This window comes from Natator depressus, chromosome 14 (genome assembly GCF_965152275.1).
Source record: "Natator depressus isolate rNatDep1 chromosome 14, rNatDep2.hap1, whole genome shotgun sequence".
Classification (NCBI taxonomy): domain Eukaryota; kingdom Metazoa; phylum Chordata; order Testudines; family Cheloniidae; genus Natator; species Natator depressus.
Window position 1 is genome coordinate 650,930 of NC_134247.1, and position 14,760 is coordinate 665,689.

Consider the following 14,760-nt stretch of genomic DNA (forward strand, 5'->3'; position numbering starts at 1 on the left):
CTTGTGGCTCTTCTCTGAACACTCTCTCCAATTTATCAACATCCTCCTCAAACAGTAGACACCAGGACTGGACACAGTATTCCAGCAGTGGTCACACTAGTGCCAAATTCAGAGGTAAAATATCCTGCCTACTCCTACTCCTGTTAGAAATCAGCCATGTCTACCTGTTTCACAATGAAAAAGTGTATAAGCTCAAGGGCCAGTTCTGGCCCCCTATATGCTGCACAGAAGGGATTTAAAGAAATCGCAACAGGCTGGGGAAGAATTTCTCTGGCACAAGAGCAGCATCCAGCCACCCTACTCTGATCCCACAGCATAATGTGTATGGGGAGATGTCCTGGGGAGGGAGTATCCAGGGTGCTGAGTGCTACGAAGATTCTGGGCTTCAATGCAGACTGCATAGGGTACCCATAAATTTGAATAGCTGTGGGGGCTGCACTTGTCCCCAACCAACCCAAGAGTTCAGGCAATGAAAATTGGCTCAAAGTCATCTTTGCTTCTCCTGGCCCTGAGCTGTCTCTCCTGTGAAACACAGGTGTCCCCTGATCTTCAAAAGAAGAGTAGTCTCTGTCCCCACTCTACTTACACTAAATGCCAGCTCACAGAGACAGCTGGAGCCAGAAATACAGACAACGTAATTAGAAATATAAGTGTAACAAAACAAGAGGTGCTCTGAACAGTTTTGAAAAATTCTACGCAGGGAAACACAAAACCTTTCTAATGTAAGAAATGTGATACTCACAGAATAACAATGACACACAACATACATGTCTGGAACCAAAATAAATTTATAGAACTGGCTTCAGAAGCAGCCCCATCCAATGAATAACATCAAGAACTCTTGAAAACAAGAAGAGATGGAATAGAGTGCTTTCTCTGGACTCATGCCATACAAAACTTGAGTAACCACTCAATGGCACCAGTATACGAGACAAGTGACTAACCAGTACTCAGAAGGGGCATGACTCCAGTGTTGGGCTTCACCCCATAGATGGAACCTGGAGACCTATCAGCCATGAGTCAAACCAAACAAAGCATAGTCCAATGGGCTGAAAAGAACAAAAAACAGAAAATGAACAGCCAGGAAGAATGACAATCTGCTCCAGTGAAATTTAAAGAATGTTGTGATCAATGGTATAAAAAAATCTGAATTATAGGACACAAGACTGGAGTCCAGAGAAAGGACTCAGGGAAATCTTTATAGGAGAGAAAGGAATTAGGGAGCCTCAAAGAAAAAATTCATTCTTTATTTATACTGCTGTAGTGCCTAAAGTAAAAAGGGCCCAATCAGAATTGGCTCTGCACAGACACCTAGTAAGAGACAATCTCAGCATCTCTCACCTTTCTATATGACTTTATCTGATGGTAGTTTTGGCTGCATTCCAAGAAGTCAGGGCTTCATAGATGGTCATAGGCCACTCTGTTGTCATGATAAAATGTGGGAACTCCTGCTCTACAAGAGTTATATTTTGGGAGTTCACAGGCTTCATCAGGACAGCTTGTAAGTTCTTTCAACCAATCAGTGCATTTTTACTGACTAGAGCCCTAAACCTTAGTCAGATGGACTCTTGCAAGTGAACAGAGTCCCTCTGAAGTTCATGGAGCTTCATACACACACAAAGACCCACTTGCATAGATCCAATTGCAAACCAGGGCCTAGTTGTGCATACCTATTTAGAGCATGTTCAGTACCTGCTAGCTCTTACTGAGGACTATGTCCAGGCCAAGCTTCACTCTCCAGCTATTCATTTTTTGGCTGTGGCAGGGTCTAAAAAAGTTGGGTGAGGATTTTTTGTATATTTTTGTCTCTCTTCCATCACTCTGAAATTGCTGAAGGGGTTTTAAAATTTTCAAAAATTACAATACATAAACTATAATCCACCTTCGGGTAAAGACCAACCCTGGGGAAAAACATGCCAAAATGACTTTTTTGGAAAGTTCTGAGCCTTTGAGAATAGGGGATAAGAATATTACCATAATTACTGTGGGCACTTCAAGCACCTGGTCAATAGCTAAGACAAGGGGAGTCTGCAAAGGTAGGAGAACAAAAGTTAGTCCTATTTTGCCAATTGCAGTCCTTCCTGTCACCCAAAGCTCTAGGAACCTGCACTTTACTGTTAAAGTAAGAGAGAAAGGAAGGAGCAGGACAGGACACAGCAAGAGAGAGAGCAGCCAACCCATTTCTAAAGGTGTTCCCATACTAAAGGCTGACACTGGTGTCCAGGACAAAACAAGAGCAATACCTTATACCCCCATATTGCTGTAGGGTTAACCCTTTCTGCTTTTCTGGGCTAAGACTAAAAATGCAGCTTATCTACCACCTGTTTCACTTTAAGGAAGTAAATAAAATACATATTCCTCCACTCCCTTACATCCAGTGCACAAACAAAACTTCAGTGAGACAAGAACCGGGCATGAAATTCCACAGATCAGAAAACCTCCATCCCAAGCCAAGAGGGCACACTAGATTCAGCATCCCAGTGATCAGTGAACCCCATCCTAGGGGTCAAAGACCTGCATGTGCTGGTAGGAGCCATTGAATATAATGTTCCAGAGATAAGAGAGCTGCTGGAGCCAAGCACAGAACAGAATCAGATCATAATGGCAATGGAAACATTTATCTCAGCCCCAGGATGCTGCCCCTCAGGACCCTGGCCTACATCTAACTACTGTGATACAGAAGGAGACTGCTCAATGGGAGGTATAGAAGCCCCAGGATGATCAGAGCCTTATTCCCTGTGGACTACGGAGAGGCGACTACAGGTTACTTAGAGCACCTGGAACCAATTAAGACTCTGCCAGAGACCTAATAAACCCCCCCGGTTCAGTCAGACAGGAGAAGGGAAGGGAGCTGACTGTAGTTTGGAGATGACTGGTGTTGACCAGAGGATCAAAGTACTGGGGCAGGCAGACCCTGCCCAAGAAGGGCAGAGGGACTTCCCCAGCACAGAGGACCAAGAGAAACCCTGCCCAAGGGGAAAGAGGGTAAGAAGCCTGCGAAACTGAAGGGGCTGAGACCGGAGTAGGAGGTGGACCTGGGTCCCTTCCCTGCTCCCCTTTTCTTCCCGTCCAGGGTACTAGTGGAGCTCAAGAACAGAGGCAGGGGCAGCACCCTGACCCACCACACCAAGGAAAAGCACGGGACCCACCACAATAGCATTGGCCATTTGCCAGACTACTCTAGTGCCCAATATCAAATGAAGCAAAATTAATTAGTCTCTGTTGTGCCATTGGGTCCACACACCCCTCCCTCCCACAGCTTCTGTGATCCCACCAGATCCATTACCCATCTGGTGCCATTGAATCTGCAACACCAAATTCCAGGTTCTGTGGTGTGGTAAAATCTGAGCACTCTCCCCAAGAGGATCTGAGACCTCTGCAGGGTCTGGGAATGCTGACAGACGGTCAGTGCTTAAATGACAAAACAGGCGGTAGAGGAAATGCAGGCTGTTAATCAGGAACCCCTGATGGAGTCCACAGTTTGAGTGTAACTAACACCAGCTCATCATAGTTTCAGGGGACAGAGTTCATTCCATTCCAGGACTATTAATATAGCCAACTATTTATATTGCTGCGTTCCTACAGCACTAAAGCAGAGCACTACAGCTGCAGAGCTAAAACGGAATAAAATGTCAACCACCAAGGAGAAAGTGATCATGCTAGAGACTGAAAGAAGAGACAGTGAAAAGACAGAGTAAGAGAATCTTCACAGATCCTGCCTGGTACCGTTGGGTTAGCTGATCTTCACAGCTCTCTGATACCTTCAGCCTGAAAACAGAACCAGTCAATAATCTTACTACAGGAAAATGAAGCTATTCTGAGAGGCTGCCAGAAATACGTGCTCAGTGAAGATTCTGGCAGAGGGATAGAGAACTGAGCTTACCTGAAAGGAAGATTTCGGGTCTCCAACTGCCTTGTTACCTGCTCTGATCAGATGATGGAGAGCTCAGGAGGGCCGTATTTGAACACAGCAGCAGTGGCATCCCCGGTGGGAATAGCCCGTTTGTTGCAAGTGGCGTTTGGATGTACTACGTTCAGCCTGGTGGCCCATCAGGGGGGATTCAGTGCAGCCTATGGCACCTTCTGCATGTTCGTCTGGTGTTTCTGTTTTGCTGTCACCATCTTTATAATAACCTGTGAGTTCACTCGTCTCCACAGCTGCCTGAGCATCTCCTGGGGAAATTTCACAGCTGCTTTTGCCATGCTGGCCACACTCATGTCCATCACTGCGGCTGTGATCTACCCGCTCTATTTTGCCCAGTTTGGCTGTTATTCCATCAGTTGCAAGGTGAGAGATTTCCGCATAGCAGCCAGTGTCTTTGCAGGGCTCATGTTCATTGCTTATGCTGTGGAGGTGTTTCTAACCAGAGCCAAGCCAGGACAGGTGACCAACTACATGGCCACAGTATCTGGCCTCTTGAAAATTGTCCAGGCCTTTGTGGCCTGCATCATCTTTGGGGCACTGGTAAATGACAGTCAGTACATCAATTATGTGGCTACCCAATGGTGTGTGGCTGTCTATGGCTTCTGCTTTGTGGTGACAGTGGTGGTAGTGGCCTTCAATGTCATGGGAAGGACAGCAATGCTGCGGTGCCCCTTTGAGCGCTTTGTGGTCATTTACACATTCATGGCCATCCTCATGTATGTGAGTGCAGCAGTGATCTGGCCAGTGTTCTGCTTTGATAGTAAGTATGGGTCCCCATGGCGCCCCTACCAGTGCTCCCAGGGCAAATGCCCCTGGGACAGCCAACTGGTGATTGCTATATTTACTTATGTGAACCTGGTGCTTTACATTGTGGACTTGGCATACTCTCAACGCATCCGCTTTGTCTCACACCCTTAAATTCCAATGCTGCCCCTGCAAAGCCATCAGGGCTCAAGCAACAACAGAGTTGTTGGAGACAGGGGTTACAGAAAGTAGCTGCTGAGCCAGACACACCAATAAATGTAACAAACTTCAAGGTTAAGACTGGACCAGTAAATGAACAAGATGTAATGGGTGGGCAGCAGATGAGTCTGGAAAGAAGACAACAACCTTTCTTACCCTTCAACATTTGCTTCATCCCTTTTGTATAGGGGAAAGGAATAGCACAGCAAACTGGATAGTATCCTTGCATCTCCACCAAACACCCTCTCTGGTCTCCTATAGCATGGCTCAGGATTTCAGGGTTACACCCAATGGAAACTGCTCTTCATCCAAAGGAATTCCCAGTCCAGCAAGAAACCAAAGCAGTTTGTTTTTATTCAGATACTTGTGCAGAATGTGTGTGAATCTAATAGGAGGTCAGATTAGAAGCCACAAATAAAAATGACACATTGTCAAAAGTAACTGTGTTTAACTGGAAATAAAGTCACAGGGTAACCTTACAATGCAGATCCATACACTCCCACCTTCCCCTCCCCAGATACAGCCTCCCCAACGTTACCTTTCCCACCAAAAATACACCAGCAGACACTCCTCTTCTATTTCCCCCACAACACAGATTTCTACGCATACCTTCCCCCCGCTCCCAAAAAAGCACAGCCTATGGTTTATATTGTAATGTATAAAGTGTGCGCTGTCTAACATAACTTAGGGTGGATGTACAAAATCTAATAGTCAAGTCCACTGAGCACCATGTTCTGTACCAGGGTCTCTAAAGATCCCAGCTGTTCTCTCTCTTCTCAGAAGAAGGTGCAATCTGGAAGGAAGGAACCATTTCACAGTGTCTCAATGTATATCATGGAGTTTGGGCAGCTAAAGAAAAACTATATGGGAGATGTTGGGTGATTCTGCTGCTCTCTCTCCAGGTTAGAAGCAACCATTTTGGCTACGAACCCCAGGGACAAGCTTTATCAAGCCCAAGACAGAGAGCTGCTCCCACAGTCAAACAAGAAAATGCATGAAAGACCTTTCCCAAAAGGGTTTTCACCACACTAGGGAGCAATAGACAAAAGTCTTCCAGGGGATTTTCCTCCTGCACAGATTCCCATCTTGGACAGGAGCTCTAAAAGAGAATGAGTGGCTCTATCGGAAGGCATCCAGCTACATGGAGCCAGCCAGCAAAATGGGACAGTAGTAATAGAAAGAGACCAAAACTATGTAGTGTGACAGTACCAGATAACTAGGGGTGTTTTATGGATTGCATGAATAAAACGTCGAATGTGGAAGTGCATTTATCTCACTTAATTAAAAGTGGACAAAAGTAGTCATGGTACAAAACTATTCAAAGAAATATTCAGTTGGTATTATATTTTTAACTCTATCACCCACCAAATAAAAAAAAGTTGTCCACACCCCATCTAGTCTAGGTTTTACTGAAAGTATTTAACTATGTTTCTTTCGTTGTTGTTTATTGGATGGACTTGGCCCACATGCTGGGAAAGGTGTGGAACTCTCTACAGGAATTATTGGCTTGCTTTGTAAAAAGTGCAAGTGAAAAAGGGACTGTCTCTTTAAGACAACATGTCTTTGAGGAATCTGCAGTGGATATAAAAGGCCTGGCAGGAGCCCAGGGAGTTGGTCACCAGTAACAGGTGTCCAGCAAGCAGGCGCTGTTTATTGCTGGAGATGACATCACTAAGTGCTGTGTGCAGTGAGGCCTGAGTGCAGAGGCACCTGTGACACTCTGTACCTCGGGGGAACACCCTTCACCCCCATGTTCATGTTTATAAAATGACTGTGTGGTATCCAATTCAAAGTTTGTCATGTTGGGTGTCTTCGGAAGGCCCATAATGCACTGATCATGGTTGTTATAGTGATGTTATAGTAATTGTTACCGTAATGTTATAGTAAGGTTACAGGTTATAATTTCATGTATATAGTTATGAGGCTGAAAATGTATCCTCATGGCTTAAAGCAAGCCCACGCAAAAACTCTCCAAGAACAGAGAGGCAGTTCACACCTCCTCAGGGCAAGGATGAGACAAACCCAGCCCAGCCTCACAGGAACAATGGACACTGGCTTAGACAGCAACAAAAGAATCTGTTAGACCCTCGAAGGAGTCACCCCCTTCCTTTGGGCAGTTTGGGACTGCGATGAGGTAATGCTCACCTGACTCTGAAAGGGGGGGGGGGGGCAAAGCCAAGAGGAAAGAAAGGACATGATAAAAGGGAGAGATATTTTGCCATGCTCTCTCTCTTCCACCTACATCTACAGACACCACCACCAAGCAACTGAAATGCTGATCAAAGAGGAGAGCCTGACTGAAAAGTAACCAGCCAGCCTGTGGTGAGAAGCATCTAAGTTTTTAAGGACACTGAAAGTGTTAAGATCAGCTTAGAATGTGTTTTGCTTTTATTTCATTTGACCAAATCTGACTTGTTATGCTTTGACTTACAATCACTTAAATCTACCTTTATAGTTAATAAATCTGTTCGTTTATTCTACCTTAAATAGCGCATTTGGTTTGCAGTGTCAGAGACTCCCCTTGGGAGAACAAGCCTGGTACATATCAATTTCTTTGTTAAACTGATGAATTTATATAAGCTTGCAGTGTCAAGCAGGCATAACTGGACACTGCAAGACAGAAGTTCCCAGGTTGTGTCTGGGACCAAAGATATTGACTAGCATCATTTGCTTGCAAGTAGCTGGGAGCAGTTTACATGCCAGAGGCTGTGTGTGAACAGCCCAGGAGTGGGGGTTCTCACAGCAGAGCAAGGTCAGGCTGGCTCCCAGAATCAAGGATTGGAATGGCCTAGCAGATCACTGGTCCAGATAACACCAGAAGGGAACGTCACAGCGCTGACTTCCCCAGTTAACGGGGGGGGGGGGGGGTACTCGACCCCTGCTCCACCCCAGGCCCTGCCCCCACTCCACCTCTTCCCACCCCCACCCTGCCTCTTCCTGCCTGCTCCGCCCCCTCCCTCACTTCTTCCTGTCCCTGCTCCTTCTTCCTAGCTTCCTGAATGCTGCTGATCAGCGGCCGGCAGGAGGTGCTGGGGGTGGAGAGGAGCTGATCTGTGGGGCTGCCAGTGGATGCTGAGCACCCACTATTTTTTTTTCTGTGGGTGCTCCAGCCCCGGAGCACCCACAGAATCAGCAGCTATGGCTGATTGGAGTCTCCTTCCCTGGTTAAATTTCTTTGGTTGGCTGTATTTTTGTTGTTTGTCTTTTTGCTCTGAGGATTCTGTACCACTCTGAACTAATTACCTGGGACTTGGAAAAATCTGCCAATGATACAAAATGATGTGTATTATAGGAGACTAAAGTCTTGTCTACACTACAAATGTTTTGCCAGTATAGCCACTGTATATTGGCAGAGCCCCCTAGTGTAGACAGTGTATGCTGACAGAAGTTTTTCTGTCAGCACAGTAACACCACCTTCCTGAATATTAGTTGTGCTAATAAAAGCTCTGTTCTGTCAGCATAGCTGTGTCTACATTGGGGGTTTTGCTAGGATCACTATGTCCACTATGGACTCCATGTTTTCACACCCCTGACTGATATAGATACGCTGACAAAACTTGGCAGTGTAGATATGGCCTAAGGAGAGTAAGGAACTGCAGAAAGGTCCAGCAGAATGAGGTATCCGAGCAGCAGGAAGGCAGGTGAAATTCAATGTCTTGTATAGACACAGAAAGATGCAACTTCAACTCAGACACAGTGCTGGGGCTTAAATAAGGTCACGTCTTAGGAACAATCTAGGTATTGTGCACTGATCGGTGACAATGTCTGCGCAGCTGTGGCCATCAAAAGAGCAAATAAGATGTTAAGAAGAAGTGTGATTGATGTGAGTATGCTTGGTGGTGAATGTGGATCTGGAGGCTAATGTATTTTTCTGTGTAGGGTTTCTGAGGTGGTGTGTTGCAATGCTGGGCAGAAGACTTTTAGCACGTCTAGTCAAAACTGTAGAAAGTTCTCTCAATGTACAGAAGTCCCAGCTTTGGCTGCTTCTGCTCCTACCAGCTGGTGTCTCCAGCTGGCTCCTCTCTCCAGTTTTCTACCAAGGCAACATAGAGACAGGGATGCACCACCTGGATGCTAGTGCCTCCAGAGTGAAGTGGGGGGGTCACCCCTGCACAGTTCTGGTTCCAGGGTATGCTGGGGCAAGGAGGAGTGGGAGAGGAGATATGGCTCAGCCTGGGCCCCACTTTATCCCCTCCCCCCATAATGCCATTGTGCCCAGACCTCAGTCCAATTGTGGGAGAATTGTGAAATTACCCCTTAGTCTCCTATAATACCTGTCTTACCCCAAGAGAGGTATGAGCAAAAGCCCTAATGCCTGATGGTGTGCACTCACAGACACTAGGAAAGGGAAGGAGGTGCAAGTAGCCCCGTAGCCTTGACAAGAAAGGAGACTAATCTGGAACCCATGACACCCATTTGATTAATCTAAGGGGAATCCTCATCAGGGACAGTACATTTAGATTTAGCTGCCTCATCTGCCAGCCAGAAAAGGGGAACAAAAATAATTAGAGGCATCCATGTAGGAGAGGAGGGGGAGAATCCATACAGAAACTGGACATTTATATTGATGAGAATATTCAGTTATTAACACCTCAACTGCTAGAAGAGGGCCTCATCCTCCCTGATTGAACTAACCTCGTTATCCCTAGCCTGATTCTTGCTTGCATATTTATACCTGCCTCTGGAAATTTCCACTACATGCATCTGACGAAGTGGGTATTCACCCACAAAAGCTTATGCTCCAATACGTCTGTTAGTCTATAAGATGCTACAGTACTCTTTGCCGCTTTTACAGATCCAGACTAACAGGGCTACCCCTCTGATACAGTTATTAACTGTAACACATTTTGGCAGAGATATTAACTTTCACCCTTCAGGGTTTGAAACAATCTCTAAATATAATTGTAAGGCCTCTCTTTAAACAGGGGTGTAGTTCTGATTTTTTTAAGTGCAGGTACTCCACCCCCAATGATGTGACCCTACCCTGCCAGCCCCTCACAGCATGTTCCTGTATAATGGCCTCACGCTGGAGGAGGTAGACTATCCCACATCTGCCTAATGTGAGATAGTCTTACCTAATTCTTGCACCTTCTTCTAAAACAGAGGTTCTCAAAACTGTGGGGAAGGCCTCACTGGAGAGGTGTGTGTGTGCAAAATATATTCTGTGAGGGCATGAGAAACTTTAGGGAAAAAAAGACAAACTTTACTGGGCATATTTACCCACACCAATAAATAATTAGCAAAGTTGATTTCTCCAGACATAACAGATCCTCAGATAGCACTGTGCAGTTGACTCCAGATGGTGCTGTGTATTTTGACAGATTTCTGTTAAGCTTGCATAGCATTATACAAAATTGTTGCCATCTGTATGTTAATCCGTTTGCTACGACGCAGTGCGCACATTTAATTCTAAGCATCGACCACAATCGCAGTTTTGCTTTTGCTCTTATGACAATGGACTGTTGGCTCTGTTTGAATCAATGCCTTGCTGTTTTTAAGATTTAGTGAAAATTGCTTTTTTTTCCTTCTTCTTTAATCGGTATATGTACCTGCCTGGCAAGGATATGTATTACATAAACTACTATGGACACAAAGAAGCGGGGGCATGATCAAATAAGTTTGAGAACCACTGCTCTAAAGCATCTTTTGTTGCCACTGTCAGGGATGGAATGCTGGACTAGATGGGCTGCAGGTCTGATCCACTATGGCAATTTCTATACAGTTCCATCCAAAGCTAAATTGAAAACACCAGGGATCAAATTCAGTCCTTGTGGAGCTTCATCTATTCTGCCATAACAGAATTTGGTCCAAAGACTCTTTCATTTGTTAAGAAGAAGAGTAAGAGGGAGTAGCAGAAAAACTGCACTTACTCCTTACTGACCTAAAAGAAATAACCTGATGTTTCTCCTGTGTTTTATTTGGGCAGTGTAATGGGTTTTAGGACCCTTTAGAGAGATCCAGAGCTCTTATAGATTCATATATTTTTAAAGCCAGACAGGACCATTATGACAGGGTAACAAACCTTGTGGATAGGGAGGAAGCACTGGATGTGGTATATCTTGACTTTAGTAATGCTTTTGATACTGTCTCGCATGACCTTCTCATAAACAAACTAGGGAAATACAACCAAGATGGAGTTACTGTAATGTGGGTACATAACTGGTTGGAAAACAGTTCCCAGAGAGTAGTTATGTGCGGTTCACAGTCAAGCTGGAAGGGCATATCAAGTGGGATCTCGCAGGGATCAGTTCTGGGTCCCGTTCTGTTCAATATCTTAATCGATGATTTAGATCAGCGGTTCTCAAACTGTGGGTCGGGACCCCATTTTAATGGGGTCACCAGGGCGCTCTTAGACTTGCTGGGGCCCAAAGCCAAAGCCTGAACCCCACTGCCTGGGGCGAAAGCTGAAGCCCGAGCCCCACTGCCTGGGGTCGAAGTCGAAGCCTCAGTGGTGGAGCTCAGGTTACAGGGCCCCTGCCTGGGGCTGAAGCCTTTGGGCTTCAGCTTTGGCCCCCCCCATCTCAAGACAGTGTGAATCAGGCTTTACCCCCACCCATGGGGGGGCTTGGGTGAGCTCTGGCTTCGGTCTCTCCTCCTGGGGTCGTATAGTAATTTTTGTTGTCAGAATGGGGTTGCGGTACAATGAAGTTTGAGAACCGCTGGTTTAGATAATGGCATACAGCGAACACTTATAAAGTTTGAAGATGACACCAAGCTGGGAGGGGTTGCAAGTGCTTGGAGGACAGGATTAAAATTCAAAATGATCTAGACAAACTGGAGAAATGGTCTGAAGTAAATAGGATGAAATTCAATAAGGACAAATGCAAAGTACTCCACTTAGGAAGGAACAATCAGTTGCACACACAAAAAACTGGAAATGACTGCCTAGGAAGGAGTACTGCAGAAAGGGATCTGGGGGTCATAGTGGATCACAAGCTAAATATGAGTCAACCATGTAACACTATTGCAAAAAAAGCAAACATCATTCTGGGATGTATTAGCAGGAATGTTGTAAGCAAGATACAGACACGAAGTAAATCTTCCATTTTACTCCATGCTGATTGGGCCTCAACTGGAGTATTGTGTCCAGTTCTGGGTGCCATGTTTCAGGAAAGATATGGACAAAGTCCAGAGAACAGCAAAAAAAATAAATAAATAAAAAATGAAAGAGCTAGAAACATGACCTATGAAGGAAGATTTAAAAAGTGGGTTTGTTAGTCTGGAGAAGAGAAGACTGGGGGGGGGGGGGGGGGAACATAACAGTTTTCCAGTACATAAAAGGTTGTCACAAGGAGGAGGGAGAAAAACTGTTCTCTTCAACCTCTGAAGATAGGACAAGAAGCAATGGGCTTAAATTGCAAAAAGGGCAGTTTAGGTTGGACACTGGGAAAAACTTCCTAACGGTCAGGGTAGTTAAGCACTGGAATAAATTGCGTAGCGAGGTTATGGAATCTCCATTATTGAAGATTTTTAAGAGCAGGTTAGACAAATGCCTGTCAGGGATGGTCTAGACAATACCAGCCTTGAGTGCAGAGGTCTAGACTAGAAGATCTCTCAAGGTTCCTTCCAGTCCTGCACATCTATGATCATCTCCTCTGATGTCCCATGTAACAGGCTTGGGGTGGGAACATGTGAAACAGTATCCCTGCACTTTGGACCTTGCACACACTATACATGCAAGGTCATACTGCTTGGAGGCCACTTTATACAGGAACATGCTGCGAGAAGCTGGCAAGAGGGGGTCACGTCTGTGGGAGCAGCAGAGTGCCTGCACTTAAAAAAAGTAAGAACTTCACCCCTGTTTGAACAGAGGCCTTACACTTGCACCCAATAATTCCTTCATCCAACTTACAACTTCTGGCTGACCTACAGCACATATTTTAGAAAGACATACCGTCTTGAAGTAAAGCCTTTTCCCTGATTAGGTACTTACAGATCATAATTAAGTCACTTCTTAACCTCCTCTTGGATAAACTAAGTAAAATGGTCTTCTTTAGTCTCTTACTGCAAGGCCGGTTTTTCCCAGATTTCAAATCATTTTTTACTCTTCTGATCGTTCCCCCAATGTCAGGTGTTAGGACCCTGTACAGAAATGCAATTATTTCTTCTGACACATCCTTGCAGGCAGACCAAACAGGTCCTATTGGCTCCTGACCAGGGATATGCTAAGGTTTCAGTGGCTGTCTGAAGAAAGGAGGGACTCTGACTGAGACCCTGCAAAACAAATCCTGAGGAGCATCCAAACTCAGGAGAAAGATTGAGCTCAGGTTTATGTTTTATTATAAGTTAAGAAACAATAAAAACGAAACCCCATGAAGGAGGAAAGTAAGTCTGTGTATGAGAGAGAGATGGAACACTGCCGAGGCTTTGCAGGGGAAGGGGCAGACATCGGTTTACCTGGCGTCGGAGCAGCGCAGTAGCATAGCTAGGGGGGAGTGGGGCAGCAGCTGCTCCCCCACCAAGCAGAAGTGGCGCCTTTTTAAATTACTTGACGCCTTTAAAATTTTTACTCACCCGGCGGCGCTCCGGGTCTTCAGCAGCCCTTCGGTGTCGGGTCCTTCACTTGCTCCGGTCTTCGGTGGCATTGCAGTGGCGGGGGGGCGGGTCCTTCAGTGCCGAAGACCAGAGCGAAGGACCCGATGCCGAAGTGCTGCTGAAGACCCGGAGCGCCGCTGGGTGAGTACTAGGGGGTGGCGCCTTTTTTTTATCTCCGCTCCCCCTGTTTTCTCCACCTGGCTGTGCCACTGGAGCAGCAGAGCTGCTGGCGAGAGTGGTCAACTAGGCACTATGGGATATCCGCTGGAGGCTAAAAGCTGTGTAAACAGGAAGGATGAGTCTTCACTTGAACATCACCACAAAAGTATCACTGGTAAGAACTGTACGCCTCTTGTGGAGGTGGTTTTCTGTTTGCGGAAAAAGTAATTGGCAAGTGTAGACGCTCCAGCGTTTTTCGCAAAACAAAGCAACTTTTTGCGCTTTAAAGGGCAAGTGTAGACATGCCCGTAGGCTCTCTCTTTTTCTCCTGCCTTGGTCTTTTGTGCAGAGGCTCAGTAGTGGAAAAAATTTCTCTAGTACGTTTATTAAGGTTTACCATGACTCAGTTTCCACACAAGAATTTCTTTATTAGTCCAAAGGCCACTTGATGTTGGCAGAGGCGCCGACTCCATGGGTGCTCCGGGGCTGGAGCACCCATGGGGAAAAATTGGTGAGTGCTCTGCACCCACCTGCAGCTCCCCGCCCCTCCACCCCAGTTCACCTGCGCCTCTGCTCCGCCTCTGCCTCCTCAGTGAGCGCACTGCATGCCCACTTTTTCCCCCTCCCTCCCAGCGCTTGCTGCCACGAAACAGCTGTTTCCAATAGGGGCAGGGAGGGGGAGGAGTTGGGGCGGGGACTTTGGGGGAAGGGGTTGGAATGCGGGCGGGGGGGCATGGGCACCCACCAGCGCCATGAGAAGTTGGCACCTATCGATGTTGGTCATGTCCAAAAAAGCAATACAAACAAATACACCCATATTCGATATCTTACCAACAATACAATTACAAGCATACCAAATACTCACAACAGAATCAAGCTCAAGAAATACCATCTCTTCATGGTGAGACTCCAGAGGAGTAAGGAAAAGCTCTGACAAAGAATAAGAAATATAAGAACATAAGAATGGCCACACTGGGTCAGACCAAAGGTCCATCCAGCCCAGTATCCTGTCTGCTGACAGTGGCCAATGCCAGGTGCCCCAGAGGGAGTGAACCTAACAGGTAATTATCAAGTGATGTCTCCTCTGCCATCCATCTCCACTCCCTGATAAACAGAGGCCAGGGACACCATTCCTTATATCCCTAAACAATTTGTCTTTTTATACACTATAATAAACA

General features: G+C 46.0%; 1 protein-coding gene and 1 long non-coding RNA gene across 2 annotated transcripts in view; one reads left to right on the forward strand and one right to left on the reverse strand.

Moving 5' to 3' along the window:
• LOC141998411 (uncharacterized) overlaps window positions 1–14,760 on the reverse strand; it is a 47,344-nt gene that overhangs the window by 27,335 nt on the left and 5,249 nt on the right. The gene's annotated exons all lie outside the window — the stretch shown is intronic.
• Window positions 3,935–5,069, forward strand: MYADML2 (myeloid associated differentiation marker like 2). The gene has a single exon (XM_074971199.1). The coding sequence runs from the start codon at window positions 3,935–3,937 to the stop codon at window positions 4,841–4,843; it is 909 nt and encodes a 302-aa protein (XP_074827300.1). The 3' UTR covers window positions 4,844–5,069.